The 15,858-nt window shown below is 41.0% G+C and overlaps 1 protein-coding gene across 34 annotated transcripts in view; it reads left to right on the top strand.

The window, feature by feature from the left end:
• LOC117041415 (collagen alpha-1(XXIII) chain-like) overlaps positions 1-15,858 on the top strand; it is a 303,092-nt gene that overhangs the window by 197,949 nt on the left and 89,285 nt on the right. For all 34 annotated transcript variants that reach the window (XM_033140220.1, XM_033140208.1, XM_033140200.1 and 31 more), the window contains exons 3-4: positions 2,446-2,490; positions 15,463-15,470. In XM_033140220.1, the coding sequence (XP_032996111.1) occupies positions 2,446-2,490; positions 15,463-15,470 (53 nt within the window). The remainder of the gene's footprint in view (positions 1-2,445; positions 2,491-15,462; positions 15,471-15,858) is intronic.

Genomic DNA, 15,858 nt, shown 5'->3' with positions numbered 1-15,858 from the left:
GTGAATCTCATTGTATGCCTTCCATCCCCCTCTACAACCTTCCTCATTTTGGATTAGTCGGAATCTGGGGCCCAATGCAAACCTAGCAGAAGTTTACTTGGAAATCAAACCAGCTAGAAACACAAAGCCCTCCAATAATTCTATGTATAGTAGGTAATATTAACCAATTTATTGTTAGATATTGATATCATGTGAGCTGCTGTCCTGATAGAGTACATTATGAAATCAAGTGTGTGAATCAGCATGCTGGTGCTTTGACACTATAGCAACTGCTGGGTGGGATAAGGCAGGGCAAGATGACACAGTACCCAAAAAAGAAATTAATCTGCAATGCATATCTGTAATATTTTACATGGGTCAGTTTGCCACAGGATTAAGGTTTAGAAGAAAACTATTATGAGTACACTGACCTCTGTGCTATACAGCCTCTTCAATATGCTTGTATTGCTGCAGTTTAAGGACACTGCCATCTTCAAGGACTTGTGGGATTTTCACATACATAACTGTACAATTAAGTGCGTTCTCCCTCTTGGGTCTGTGTATATGAAATTCCCCCTTGGGGTTCACAAGAGTATTGTAGTGCAGGCAAGACTATTAACAAGTGTTGTTTGTACTTCAAGTGGGATCTCAAGATCTTGGCTAATAACTCTTTTACATATGTAGAAAGGAAACATTTTTTGGGCAGTTTGACAATTATTTCATAGACTGGGAATGTCTAATAGTCTAGATCTTTTTATATGGTTTCCACTAACTGAAGCGTTTATACAACAACGCAGATGATGAAAACATGCAGTATTGTAAAAGCTGACAATACAGTGTTACAGATGAAAAGCTTTCTTGTTTTTTTTTTAAAGGAGTAGTACTTCTATCATTTTTCTCACTGCCTGTTGATTGCAGTGGCTCCAGATCTTCCCTGCTGAATAAGCAAGACCACCAACCACAGATATATATCTCTTTCCCACTGGCACCCCATCACAAGGCCCATTCCAGCTTTCCTCTCTCCTTCTCTCCTATCCTCCTCTCTGTCCCTCCCCAAGGCTTGATGCAAGACAGGAGGGCCATTCCACTTTCCCCTATCCCTCCATCTTTCTGTCCCCCTCCCCCTTCCCCATACAGCAATGCAAGACAGGGGGCCATTTCAACTTTATTTGTTTAGAAATTTTCTTAAATTTAAATTCTGCCATTCTGGGTCTGAAAGTGACATACACACGTGGTTCTCAGGCAATCAAGTGCTCACCAAACCCAGACCTACTTCGCTTCAGCAGGGTGGTGGCCTCATGTGCCTTTGGGCCACACCTTAGTTTTGGTTTCCTTCCCCCTTCACCTCTCTGTCATTCCTATTATCCTCTTCCTAACAGGACTGATTTGGTTCCACACACCCTTTCCTTTCCTTTCCTTTCCTTTCCTTTCCTTTCCTTTCCTTTCCTTTCCTTTCCTTTCCTTTCCTCACCATCCCCCATCTACTGCCCCATTTCTCCCATTCTTGCCTGTTTTTGCCACCCACACCACCTCCAAGGATGCCCTGCAAGGCAGTGGTGTCATAGAATCATAGAGTTGGAAGGCACCCAAGGGCCATCTCATCCAACCCCCTGCAATGCAGGAATCTCAGGTAAAGCATCCTTGACACATGGCCATCCAACCTCTGCTTAAAAACCTCTAAGGAAGGAGAGTCCACCACCTCTTGTGGACAGCTCTTACTGCTGAACAGCTCTTAATGTCAGAATTTTTTTTCTGAATGTTTAGTTGGAATCTCCTTTCTTATAACTTGAAGCCATTGTTTCAAGTCCTAGCCTCCAGAACAGGAGAAAACAACCATGTTCCCTCTTCCATGTGACAGCCCTTAAGATATTTGAAGATGGCTGTCATATCTCCTCTTTTCTAGGCTAAACATACCCAGCTCCTTCAAGCACTCCTCATAAGACTTAGTTTCCAGACCCTTGATCATCTTGGTCACCCTCCTCTGCACACGTTCCAACTTGTCAACATCCTCCTTAAATTGTGGTGCCCAGAAGTGGACACAGTATTCCAGGTGTGGTCTGCAGAATAGCATGGTACTATTGCTTCCCTTGGTCTGGTCACTAGACTTCTCTTCAGCTTCTTTTCCCCTGGCATTTCTCCACCACTGCCATCAATCCCTCAGGAGTCAACAAAGAGGAAGCATGTGAAGGTGCTTGAGGGGCATTCGAAAGAGGCAAGTGTGGGCCACAGTATCATAGGAGGCTGATGGTACATGCTGCTGAATGAAATTGGAGGGCTGCATCTGGGCCGCAGATTCCTCACCCCAGCACATGATGCTATTGCATTGTGAAAGCCAAAGAGGCCTCTCAACCTGGTCACTGCCTCAATGGAAGACTGCTCGGGATCCCCTTGTAAACTGGTTTAAGCTTTCTGAAAGATGGATAAGTGGAACCAAAGTTACATGTATATATTTTTCTCCCTGCACAGGTCCACCTGGAAGGCGAGGAAAGGCTGGACGACGAGGAGATCCAGGTAAGTCCCTGTGTCTTGTGCAAAAATGTTAGTAAGTTGTCGACATGAACTAGGAGAGGAAAGTTTGAAATGGTTTTTTGAAAAGTAGTTCTCATTCTCATGCATAATAGGCCACCAACTGTGAAATGTTTACTGTTTTTTAGTTTATAGCAGTAGCCTATTGAATTACTGACTACCCAATAAAAACTTACATGTTCAGCCATTTCTTTCTGTTGTAAGGGCTAATGCTGGGTTCAGATTTGGCTTGTCCTCTGTGGGCCATTTTTGACAGATGGACAGGACCACCTACCTGTCAATCACCTGACTTCACATGATGTCAGGCAATTCAAACTTCAAAGAAAAATCAAGAGCACACTTGTAAGTGTGGTTCTGATTCTTCCCTTCTTTTACAGCCCCAACTTTAATTTAAGCCAGGGCTGCAAAGAAAGGTTTTGTTTTGTTCTGTTTTTTTGGTTGTGTTATGTTTTGTTTTTGCAGCTATGGGTTGAATTCAAGCAAAGATTCCTTCTGAAAGCATGGTTTGCATTTAGTGTTTTCAGCAGGGATCGACTCTGATTGGGAGCTCCCAAGTGGAATCCATCCCAGTAGAGCTTGCATTTGGCACCAAATTTAAAAGATGCAAGCCATGTTTGCCAAGGAACAATCAGGACCATGCTTTAAGGCTCCAGATTGTTCCTTTGCAGCTGAAGCTTTCCCGGTCCAACACCAATGACTGGGAGAAATAGCTTTGCAGGCATAATTTGGCTGTGGGGTCAGAGGTTCCCCACCCCTTCTATAAATAGTCATAACATCCTTAATGCAGAGGGGGATGAGGAAATATACAAGTCACATGGGTATAAGCCAGGGGTCAGCAAACTTTTTCAGCAGAGGGCCGGTCCACTATCCCTCAGTCCTTGTGGGGGGCCAGGCTATATTTTTTGGGGAGCGGGGAATGAACGAATTCCTATGCCCCACAAATAACCCAGAGATGCATTTTAAATAAAAGCACACATTCTACTCATGTAAAAACACCAGGCAGGCCCCACAAATAACCCAGAGATGCATTTTAAATAAAAGCACACATTCTACTCATGTAAAAACACCAGACAGGCCCCAAAATAACCCAGAGATGCATTTTAAATAAAAGGACACATTCTACTCATATAAAAACATGCTAATTCCCGGACTGTCCATAGGCCGGATTTAGAAGGCGATAGGGCTGGATCCGGCCCCTGGGCCTTAGTTTGCCTACCAATGGTATAAGCCATAGGAGAGTAGCTCCCATACATGCCCTAGTTTGGGGGGCTAAAAGCTCATTCATAATCTGACAATGAAAATCGTTATAGAGAATGTTGCATAAAGGAGAAACAGTGGGATATTAAAATAATTAATTAATTGTGTGAAGAATTCTGCTACTGAGCTGCCTAGGTTCATACATTTGTGGGACTTACTGCAAACAGAGCTCATGCTCCACCACTGAGGTATTTTTCCTCAACATATGAATTTTACTTTGAAACATTACATTCTGGAGTTGGCCACTATGTGTGTCTTGTGTACGGTTACATTTTCATTCTCAAATGAAACAGTGTGATGAAGATGATGATGATTATGATGAGTAACAGTCTGGAACAAGAGAGAAGGATGAAATACACAGCCAAGGCCTGATCCATGGATATAAAGAAGAAGAAATATATTGCTATAGATCTTAGTAAGAAATTCCTGCTCTTCTGTTTTGGGAACCATTCTTGGAGCAAGAGCCTAGCTATTAATAGCTTCAGATTTAAACCTCAATTTTTTTTTTATTTGTTCTGACAAATAATACAAATAGCACTAAGGCATTTGTTCTGTCAGTGCAAGCTTTCCAGCTTGCCAAACAGACTAATCCCCTTTCTCCTCCACTCACATGCTGTTCTGGGGGGTTCTCTGGGGGGTGAGCCAAATTTGTGGGGGTCACTTAGGGGAGAGAAAAGACAACACTCCATTGCACTAGTGAGATCCCTTGCACTGGCTTCTGCTAGTGTGATTCTTTAGTTGAATCTCACCCCACTGTTGGGAAAATTTTTTTGCATTGCATAATTGAATTTCATGCTTATATCCAACTTAGAGATGAGTGTACTAATTAAGGACAGACCTTAATTACATTGATTATTTAGTGTGTGATGTAATCTATCCCTGTGCCTCGGTTCTGATCAGTTACTTTCCACAGCTTTTGTTTCTTTCTGCTCCAGCGCTTTTCCAGAATTCTGCCTTGGGGACCAAAGATTAGACTGGAAGTGTGCGGAAGGGCAGGGCATTAAACATAAACTTCACATATTTTGATTTAATGCTTTAACCACATAATTATTGTTCATCTGCAGCAGTAAAAGGCTGCCTTTGGATCATATTACAAACACTGCCAGCAGAAGAGGAATTATAAAGAATTAATATGACTCAACCATGTCTATTTAGATTTTTCTGTAATTGGGGAGGAAAACTAAGAAGTGATTTTAGTTGTTCTTGGCAAGGAATCCTGTGCACTGTATCATTTTTTAAGCAGATGGTTATATTGATATATTCTTCTGTAATAGAGGGAAAGCATATATAAAAATAGGGAGGCACAGGGGCAAACACAACGCAAAACTGAAATAAAAGCATGCTGGATAGACAAGGGCTCTGTAATGTTGTGCCACAGAATGCTTTCCGTTATCTGTAATACAGCCTAACCAAAGAGCAGAAAGCTCTTGGTGTATTGGTTTTGGCTTAGCTGCCGAATGTTTGTTATCACAGATAGCTTGGATATATATTTGTATATTTGTTTCGGAGCCTTACCACACAGAAACCAGGTCCTTGCTTCTTTGCCACAGCTGATAAATGGGAGTAGAAATTTATTTGCTCTGTATGATAGCATCCTTCCCTAGAGGCTTGTATGTGGTTACAACTTTACAGCTTCCAGACAAATTCTGACATAGAGCCAAAGGCCCAACAGTAAGTTTGGCTTGCTTGAGGGAGCTTTGTGCTGGCTATCGAAATGAAAATTTGAAAAACAGTTTTGTTTTTTTAATTTAAAAAACGCTATATAGTGAAACCCTCACTACAGCACTTTCAAGCCAGGACATTTTGCCAACTTCAGCACAGAACAGCAGCTGAGTTATTAGTTATTGTCATAAGTAACTCAATTCACAATCCACTGGACCCTTAACACTTTTACCTTGCAAAATAATTTATGAACTGTGATCCTCGTGGACCAGACCTCTGAAGTGTGATACTGTTGGGCAGGTGAAAAAAACATATTTTTTTTGCTGTTTTCCATTGATAATTGTTTTCTCCTTTTATCTGCAAAATTACCTTGGGGTTCAAGCCAACCAAGTGGACAAGTGGTGGAGTAGATAACCATAAAGGAACAGGGTTTTCACCTTCACCCCATGGCACAGAGTAGGAAAGGAAAGGCAACAGTCCTTTCATTTGGTACAGGGTTTGCAGAAAGAGGTGAGGAAGCAGCACAGCTTCCTCTTGCCTCGGGCACTCTGTACAAAATTTCAAGGTTGAACTCCTGCCTGATTCATATATGTGCAGCAGATATGGAAAGGCAACCATCTTAGCAACGTCTGTTGAGATATTTCTTCACTCAAGAGAGAGTGGGAAGCCTTTTAAAGGAAGAGCCTGTGACTCTTCATGATGCCTGCCTTTGGGCAGAAAGGAGAAGTAGCTGCTGCAGTTTGTTCTTTCAAGGTTGGGTCCCACTTCCCACTTAAACCCCTGCCTGAACTGGAGTGGCGAGAGACAGTGCCCAGTCCTATCACTGTAATAACAGGGGGGAAAACCATGATTTCCTTACATGCAAGGTGGCCGTTACCCAGTAAGTTGACTGATGATGTAGGAACTTCAGCACCTGAATGGTTGACCTGTGTGGAACTTACTTCCATGTAAATATGGCCTAAACTGAACTGTAAACTATCCGTTACCAGCCATTTTGTTCCAGATATAATCTAGCATCAGACTTCCTGTATCTCTTGTCTTATGTTAACATTTTAGTTATTTTTGTTTGCAAAATATCTTTAAATCTCAAAATCTCTTGAATCATTCGTTGTGGTACTGTTAGCCCCCAAACACTGACTGGTCTTATTTTTTTTTCAGAATTTCTGTAATGACATACACATACAAAATTCAGATGCTAGGAGTTTCTTCAGGCCCAGCCCAATGTATTTCTTCCTCTGTTTGTATTTTCATTGTGTCGTTGACCTTCATTTCTAAACAGGAAAAGTTCATTGATTTTGAAGGTCTTTCCCCTGCAGTGTGTATATAGCAAGAAACTCAAATATATTGAGTCACTTGATTCTACATGATCCATTTTATGTATTTCTGGTAGTAATTTGGTTGCTTCATTTAATTGTTTCCACATGTCTGTCTCATGAGAGCAGTCACTGTGCACTTCGTGGTATTGGCTAGTAAACTGCAGTGTTCACTTTGCTAATAGGCTTTATGGGGTAGCCTCTTTTGAAAGAGGCTGCTCTTTAAAATCAATTGGTTTTACAATTGGACTATGACTTCAAGATGCTTAAAAGAGACCACTTGGAAAACCAGGTCTTCTCCAGCCTTCTATAATGTGCCTCTGTATGAAAGTAGTTTCCTTGCTTGGCCTTGCAACAGTTCACTAATGCTCTGAACAGTTCACTAATGCACTGTCTATACTTGCTTTCAAATTATCCTGCAAAACACTGGGTTTCTTTGCAACCTTATTGAGGGACTCTCAATTAGAAGATTAGTAACATTGTTTATTTATTACATTTTTGCCCCCTCTTTTCCCCAGGAGTTCCCTCCCCCCTCTCCAGTTTACTCTCACAGCAAAACTTTGTAGGCTGAGACACCATGACTGACCCAAGATTAAACACGGTGCTTCATAGCATACCCTCCGACATTTCTCCAGTGAAAATAGGGACATCCTATCATACTCTCCAACAATTTCCCAATGAAAATAGGGACATCCTAATGATCCTAAGGACATTCCAGGATCAAAGCAGAGACTGGGACGGCTTCTCTGAATCGAGGTCATCCCTGGAAAATAGTGACACCTGGAGGGTCTGCCATAGCTGAGTTGGGATTTGTATCTTAGTCCAGATGTGGAAGCCTCTGAGAACTTTAAAATCCACTCCAGATTGTTCCTTGGCAAGCTAAGGAAGCTACGGATGCTGATCAGCTAATTGGCGCTAATCACAAGTCCCAGTTGGATGGGATGCAATACAGAATTTCGCAGCAGGAGCTCCATAGCGCATCCAGTCCTAGCAGTGCTTGCTGTGCTGTGTCATTGGTGGTGACAGTAACGGGCAGGGCTGCACTGTGAAATTCCCAGTGGGAAAACTCTGTAGTGTATTTGAACTCTCTGGGATGTGCTGATATATGTGCAAGTGCAAATATTCATTGGCAACTTGAATTCAAGCCGGCAGTGCAAATGATGGTTCTCTGCAGGCATGACTCAAGCTGCACCTACAAAGGAAAAATGTCCCTTTATCTCACAGCTTGGATTCAAGTCAGCAATGAAAATAATCTTTGTAGGCACAGCTTGATATTGCCAGTATCTTAGATCCAACAAAAAGGAACTCTGGTGTTGAAGAAGATGGAGATTTCGGCGGATAGTATTTATATTAATACTCTGCATGGATTAAATATAAATGTACCATACAGGAATTCGAGAAAATAAACAGCATTTATTTAAAATTGTTTTAATAGTAGCTCAAATGTACAGCAAAACCCCCGCTCCCCAGCCATTCAGAAAGGTTAATTATTTCCAGCACTGCTGTTGTTTTAACAACTTTCCACAAAATATTCCCAGGACAAAGCTATCTAACAAGTCTCAGCAGATGTTTGTCTTGTCCCATAGTACATTTATGATTACAAAAGTATATAAAGAAGAATGCAAGCAAGTGAAAATCATGAATAAAACTTGGAATTTAATAAATAATAACATAACATAGTGCTTTTCAGGGTTTTTTTGTTTTAGTTTTGTCACATGGTGGCCATCAATTTTACAAATCTCTCAGAATAGCTTACGCTGGTAGCAGCCATGTTACAGGGAGGAAAAAATGAAGGTCACAGTTGTGTTTTCACTCCTGGGACCATTAGAAAGGATGTATTTATATATACAGGACTCTCTTTGGAATGAAGCTCCCATTCATAGTATTTACATGATCATAGAAAAACAAGGAAACGCTCTCCTTGCTCTGAGTGTCTCAGTGTCTTAAGATTTACTGCACACTGGGTGAGTTGGAAGTAGGTGATCTTCCTGAAAGCAGGTCACAAGCATCATCCTGTGTATACTCTTTCATACATTGTATTTGTATTCAGCACATGTTAAAGACTTTTTTGGTGTACCCATTGAAATAGCTATATGTCAATTATTATTTTTAAAAAAGTACAAGTATTAGGGAGCCAATTTACTTAGGTACTTAAAGCATTACAGTCGTACCTTGGGTTACGTACTTTTCGGGTTACGAACTCTGCTAACCCGGAAGCGCAACCCGAAGCGTGCACGATTCGCGCTTGCGCAGAAGTGTTTTCACAGTCTGCGCATGCGCAGAAATGTTTTTTCGGGGAGTTTTGGTTTGCACATGCACAAACTGAATTTTTCGGGTTACCCAGAACCAATTAAGTACGTAACCCGAGGTACCACTGCATTAATTCTGCTCTTCTAACTTACAAAGAATTATTTTTTGTTATATATATTTTTAAAGACAAGTAGTGGATACAGTTTTAGGAGATAAGTGTAATGAGTGAGTCGGTTCTGACTGGAGATGATCAAGCCCATAGGGTTTGGTCTATGTCAGGCATTCCCCACAATGTCTGCAGGCACTAAGAAATTTCACTTTGGTAGATACACATTTTTTATGCCTAAAAGGCAGGAACAGGAACTGTGAATGTTTGTTTGCTTGTTAGTTATTTTAAATAGATTTGTATTTAAATGACATCAAGCCAAATAAGTGTGAGCTCCATAACAAGTCTGCATAGCCACATGTTTTCCTCGTTGCAACTCTTCAGTCCCTATCCTTGTTTCTCTTGATTGTTTATCTGAGCCGTACTTCCTAGCGTATACAAAGCCAAGCTTTCTTAAATGCTAGCAGGACTATGTTCCAAGGCTTCAAACTCTTTGGAAAGAATTCTCTCATCTCATCACTTTTGCTCTCTCTCAAGTTCCATCATGTTATATGTTCAACAGATACAAAGTCATATTTCATTTTCTAAAATTGGGAATGGAAAATTCCTGTTCCGGTCCTGTCATCTAGCCATCCTCTGAAGAACAAATATGGTTCAGTAGCTGGGAGCCAGGACACAAAAAAATTATGGCTGGACTATTTAATAGCGGTTTACTGAATAAGTCAGTTTTTACTGAATAGTATTTGTTTACTGTTTTAACTGCTTCTTGCTTGCATTTTTGGATGAGGTCATTTAAATTGTTGTTCAGTTGTGATTTCAGTCCACCATCTTTGTAATTTTGAGAATTTTTAATTAATTAAATGGGGTGCACATTTTTAATTAATTAAGCAGGGTGTGCTTTGATAAATACATTTGTACCAAGAAGTCTAAAGGGCATTGTTTTCTCAGGCAGCAGTCTTTCAGCTACATGGCAAACAGCATGAAGAAGAATCTCAAAAAGTGTTTGTGGCATGATCAGGGCCAGTTCATACATTCTAAACTCCTCCACATGGAGAGATGCAGCCACATAGAGGAGGTGACATATAAACTGGTGTGGCCACATATCTGTAATAATAATAATAATAATAATAATAATAATAATAATAATAATAATAATTCATACATACATAAATACCCAGCCCATCTGGCTGGGTTTCCCCAGCCACTCTGGGCAACTTCCAGCAGAACATTAAAATGCAATAATCTAACATTAAAAGCCTCCCTAAACAGGGCTGCCTTCAGATGTCTTCTAAAAGTCTGGTAGTTGTTTTTCTCTTTGACATCACTTGTCCATCCTAATGAGGTGGGTAAATTAGTTACGTAGTTGGGCAAGTTGCTGTCTTTTAGCTTTATTCCTTCTCTTATGACTTATGTTTTCTTCTTTCTTAGTAAGTGATAAGTGGTGTGAGCCTGTACATGACTAATCAGAAGCATGTCTCATCGAATTTAATGAAGATAGAATCACAGCCAAAGATGGCCAGTTTTTGAAGTGCTGTAACCATGGTGCTAAGTTAGCACTAGCAATTCTAGATGGGCATTTGGCCTGATCCAGTAGCCTCTTCTTACATTCTTAGGTTCTTTTTTTCACAATATATTGCTGTCATGTTCTTATTTTGCCCTGTAAAACATTCCTGTTTCTCTGCCAGTTTATCTCATGGTACGTTATGTAGAAATTTTACTTGTCACCTAATTCATACATCACTTAAGCAGTATAGGTCATAAAATATATCCTGGAGAGCATATAAATTTCTCTTAAGAGGAATAAATGAAGACTTGTGATTTTCTGACCAATAACTTGTAATTAAGCCAAACCACAAAGTCTTTGTACTGGTCAACTTGAGAAGTAAAACCAATTCATCCTTCCATTAAGTTTCATACCTCAGGACATGTTAGGGTTCCGACATGGAGCCTCCTGGTCTGCACACGGATGCCTGGTTTTGTAAGTATGTGAAAACTTGGACGGAAAGGGACAGTCTTGTCTTCCTAGGCTCCATGCCCCAAGTAGTCTGTTGGTTTTTCCAGGTCAGGATTTGATTATAAATAGTTCCAAGTAAAGCCTAGATCTTTGCTTAGATGACATCAAGATTCTGGCCTTGTCTATATGAATCTCTACTTTCCCTTTGGAATACCCACATCTAGAGTCCAAATTGTCCTCTGGTCTGCCGTACTGCCACATCCCAACACCCACCCACCCACCAGCACATCAATGTCATCCAGCTCCCTTGTTCTTATGCCTGCTTGCCTTTCAACTTGCTGCTTCCCATCATCTTTGTTCCAGTAAACTGCTTGGCTCAACTGTATTCCCTGGTCTGTGACTGATCCTGCTTTGAGATTTACTCTGTTAGGCAATGTTTGGCTTATGCAGCTCTTCCTCTGCCTTTCAGTAAGATCTGATCTGAAGCTCTATTGCAGTCTCTGCTTCCTGGATCCATGCTTTCCACACACTGTGTGTTTGCCTTTGGCCCAGCTCTGACAATACGTAAGATCACATCATGGTTACCATTTAACACACTTTCACAGTGTACTCAAAACCCTTCAGGTCTGCATTAATCCACCCAGCATTAGCACCATCACCCAATTACTTTCAGACTTCAGTACTCTGCATAGAAAGGAAGTAATATTTCAAACTTTTTTTTAACCAGTCATTCAGTTAAAAGATGCTATGCAATAATTTATCTTTGCTGAGCCATCCGCTATTATTGATACTGTTATTACTGTAGAGAACAGCTCTCTCAAAGCATTATAACAACCTCCTGCCCAAGTAGCATCATGTGAAGGAGAACAGGGACAAGCATGCTAAGATACACCTTCATCCCTGTCGCCCATCACTCCTTGTGAAGCGGGGAGGAGCTTCATGTACTTGTGGAGACTCACTACATGATTTAGAATGCTGGAATATCAGTTTTCTAGATTGTTCAGGAATCTCCATGAATACGAGGTTCCAGGTGTGCCCCCAGCGGACTGAGTCTCCCTCCCACATAGTCCTCTTCACATGGGAGATGATAATGCCGGATGTGAGCTAATAAGGTTAATTACTTTGTCATTTAACTCTCCAGATTGCACTCACTGTTTAATGTAATGTTAAAATGTGATATGCCTCCCAGCGCTCCAGATTTCTCATTAGTTACTGTTGGGGTTGGCAATTCAGTTTGGCTGAAGTTTTTGAACATGAGTGGCATTTGATTGCAGTGGTGCTGATTAGAAAATAGCTAGGCTCTGTTAACAACATCAAGGATAGTTTGTTATTTCTACCCCACTCTTCTGCATTTATGCTCGGAATAATTTACAACTAATACATAAAAGACAAGAACGGACCTTCTCTGTAGTGGCTCCCCATTTGTGTAATTATATACCTTTTGGCACAAGGCAAAAACCTTTGTTTTTAACCATGCCTTTGGTTTATTTTATTGACATCCTATGCTCTTTTAAAATGGGGGGGGGGGGCGTTACTGGGTTGTTGTTCTTATTTTGATTATGCATTTTGTGGTTTTATATTCTGATTTTATTCTGTGAACTGCCCTGAGATGTGAAATACCATTAGAGGGCATTCAACATTGATATAATATGAGGACAGTATTGTTGACATGTCGTGGTAGTTTATTAATAAAAGGTATATGGTGAAATCAATTGCTAGTCATCCTCAGAGTAGACCTGTTGAAATCAGGGGACCTGGACCCATAGAGTATACTTAGAAGCTTGATTGAAGGCTTTAAAAAAAGACTATACAATAGAATTTGCCTCACAGAAAATACCTAACTTGTTTTGAAATGCACTGTACTGAAATACAATGCCTGCATGTGGATGATGAAATGACGCCTCCCTTCCAATTATGTTGTAAAATATAGTGTGTGTATGTTTCAGATTTTCTTCACTTAATCACAGCTGCAAGTATTTCATAGCCAAGTCCAAGAAAATGTCCAGCAACATGGGTTCCTTGTGTTAATGTGGGTGATCATTAACAAAATAATTCTGGAAATGCAGGGTTCAGCTGGGAACTAATTAATCTTTGAAATTAATTTTGTTTCCTGTAGAGGTTAGTTTCACAATGAAAGAAAGTGGTTTTGTGATGTAACACATGACAATTCCACTTGCCAGCTAATCATGCTGCTGACCCAAGAGCCTAACGATGGCCAATGCAAATGTTTTTATTTTTTTAAATCACAAATTGTTAGGCCTGTTGAAATTATGAGCTTGGTTTAAGACATGAGACTATTTTGATTTGATGAGCATTTGAGGCTGCAATCCTAACACTACTTACCTGGGAGGAAGACGCCTTTGAACAGTAGAACTTGCTTCTGTGTAGACATGGCTGTTGGATTTGCGTTGCATTCAATGTAGTGCTAAGCAAAACGTTCCATCAGCACAAGCAGTCTTTTCCAGCTCAGTTCTCTACACACACAAACACGTTTCCTTGTATGAGAAAGCCTTTTAATTTCTGGTCTAGACTGAACTTGCTGTGCTTCCATCTACCTTCTTAGAGTCAGCAGACATAAAAAGCCATAGTTTCCTGCATAAGGGGACCATCATCAATTCATGAATTTCCCCCCCCCCCCCGTACCCAATGTATGGAAGTGTTATGAAGATGTGCAAAAGGTTGGATCCACACTAAACATGAGCAGAATTCTTCTCTTGGGAAACACAAGTGGGAAGAAGCAATTTTGATTAATCCACCCTACAACCCACTACCCTTTTAAAAAGGATTGGATAACTTTTTGGAGCCTCATGGGAGGTAGTGCTGGAGACTGCAGGGAATACTGGTGAAAATTGCATGACTCCCCCTTCCTCAAGCAGTAGTCCCTGCAGGATCCAAGTCTGCATTCAACACATTAGCTTTAATAAAAGGCTATTTAACTGGGGCTGGTTTCCCACACCACCCTGAGCTGTGGCTCTTCAGCAGCAGAAGCAGCAGAAGCAGCCGCTTAAGTGATCTGGGGATCAGACAGTAAGGCACAGTGAAGTCAGTGGATTCTGTAATGTGATTATTAATTCCATTCTTCAGGTTGATGATGGCATTAAAAGAGGCTTTAAAATAGGTTTAGTGTTTGAAGATACTTGCATAAACAAACAAAAGCATGTTTCTCATTTTATATTGTTTTCCAGGGAGTTCAGTTTTTCTTTAATTTTTCCCACATTCCCCCCCCCCTTCCTTTAATCCTTCTGGTTTTGATCATGTAGGAAATGGAGCATGAAGAAGCTAAAGGAGAAAGAAAAGAGAGTGTAAAATGCCTCTTTTAAATAGGAGTGAAATGTGGATTCCATTAGTCTCTTCAAACTAAATGCTCACCTCTGTGTTGGGCAGGGGTCTTTGTGGGGATATAGCAAAATGAGCTGGGGTATGAAGAGTCTGTCCTTATTAGCGAAACAAATATTAGCACTCCAGAGGTTTCACTTTATTGTGCTTGAGTGTGAGCCAATTTAAATATACAAAAAATAGTTCAAGGTAAAGTCTTCTTTAGAAACTACCACTTTAGACTTCAGGGGGACGTGGGTGGCGCTGTGGGTTAAACCACGGAGCCTAGGGCTTGCTGATCAGAAGGTCGGCGGTTCAGATCCCTGCGGCGGGGTGAGCTCCCGTTGCTCGGTCCCAGCTCCTGCCCGCCTAGCAGTTCGAAAGCACGTCAAAGTGCAAGTAGATAAATAGGTACCGCTCCAGCGGGAAGGTAAACGGCGTTTCCATGCGCTGCTCTGGTTCGCCAGAAGCAGCTTTGTCATGCTGGCCACATGACCCGGAAGCTGTATGCCGGCTCCCTCGGCCAGTAACGCGAGATGAGCGCCGCAACCCCAGAGTTGGACACGACTGGACCTAATGGTCAGAGGTCCCTTTACCTTTTTAATCCAAACATGTGATCCACCACCTGTAGTGTCCAAAAAAGACACAAATGTATGTAAGCAGCTCTTGTGGCATGCAAGTTGGAAGTTTAACAAACTAGAAGTAGGATGGTCACCTGCCCTATTTAATCTGGCCCCGAAATGGTGTTTTTTAGACCCTACATTTTTCCAACTTCACCCTTAGGAGTCAAATTTGTTCTGTCCTTTCTTAATGGTTCAGCACTCACACAGTGAAGTTGCCTCACTATTTTCTTTGCTTTAAGTGTTTTTTGGGGAGGTGTTTTTCTTTTCTTTCTAAACCTAGTATACTAATTTGACATGATAATACCACACTAAGAACTGATGCTACAGTGTGAAATACCTGTATGTTGTACTGTTCGTGCTTTCGAGGAGGGCAGTTCTCGCACAATTTGTCATCCCCAGAATGAACATTTTACACGGTAGGAAAATACTCTCTGTTCTCTGTAATTAATGCTAAATGTGTTTTGTTTTGTTTTTCAGGTCCTCCAGTAAGTACATGGATGTTACTCTTGATCATGAGTCAACAAAGTTAAGGCATTTATTTTCCTTTCTGTGTCATTTCACGGGAACAGTACTTTTGGTAGAGGTGTGTCTAGGGCATAAATTGGTACCAGATGCTGCTTTTCCCTGTGCTCATTATAGAAATGTTTGGGAAATGCTTTTTTTCACTCTCTGCCTACATGACCATTTTAAATCTAGTAAAAACATTTTTCTCCCCCAAACATCTTTTTGTGGGTCTCAAAAATAAATGAACAATATGCCTGTTTTATGCTTGTGTTGTTTATTGCAAATGTTAAATTACCTCACCAGCTCCCAGCAGCCTCTAACATGTCTGAGGGGTGGTTGCTACTGATGCTGATGGCACAAAGCTGTGAC

This window comes from Lacerta agilis, chromosome 2 (assembly GCF_009819535.1).
Source record: "Lacerta agilis isolate rLacAgi1 chromosome 2, rLacAgi1.pri, whole genome shotgun sequence".
In the NCBI taxonomy this organism is placed as follows: Eukaryota; Metazoa; Chordata; class Lepidosauria; order Squamata; family Lacertidae; genus Lacerta; species Lacerta agilis.
This window is presented reverse-complemented; position numbering and strand designations above follow the sequence as displayed.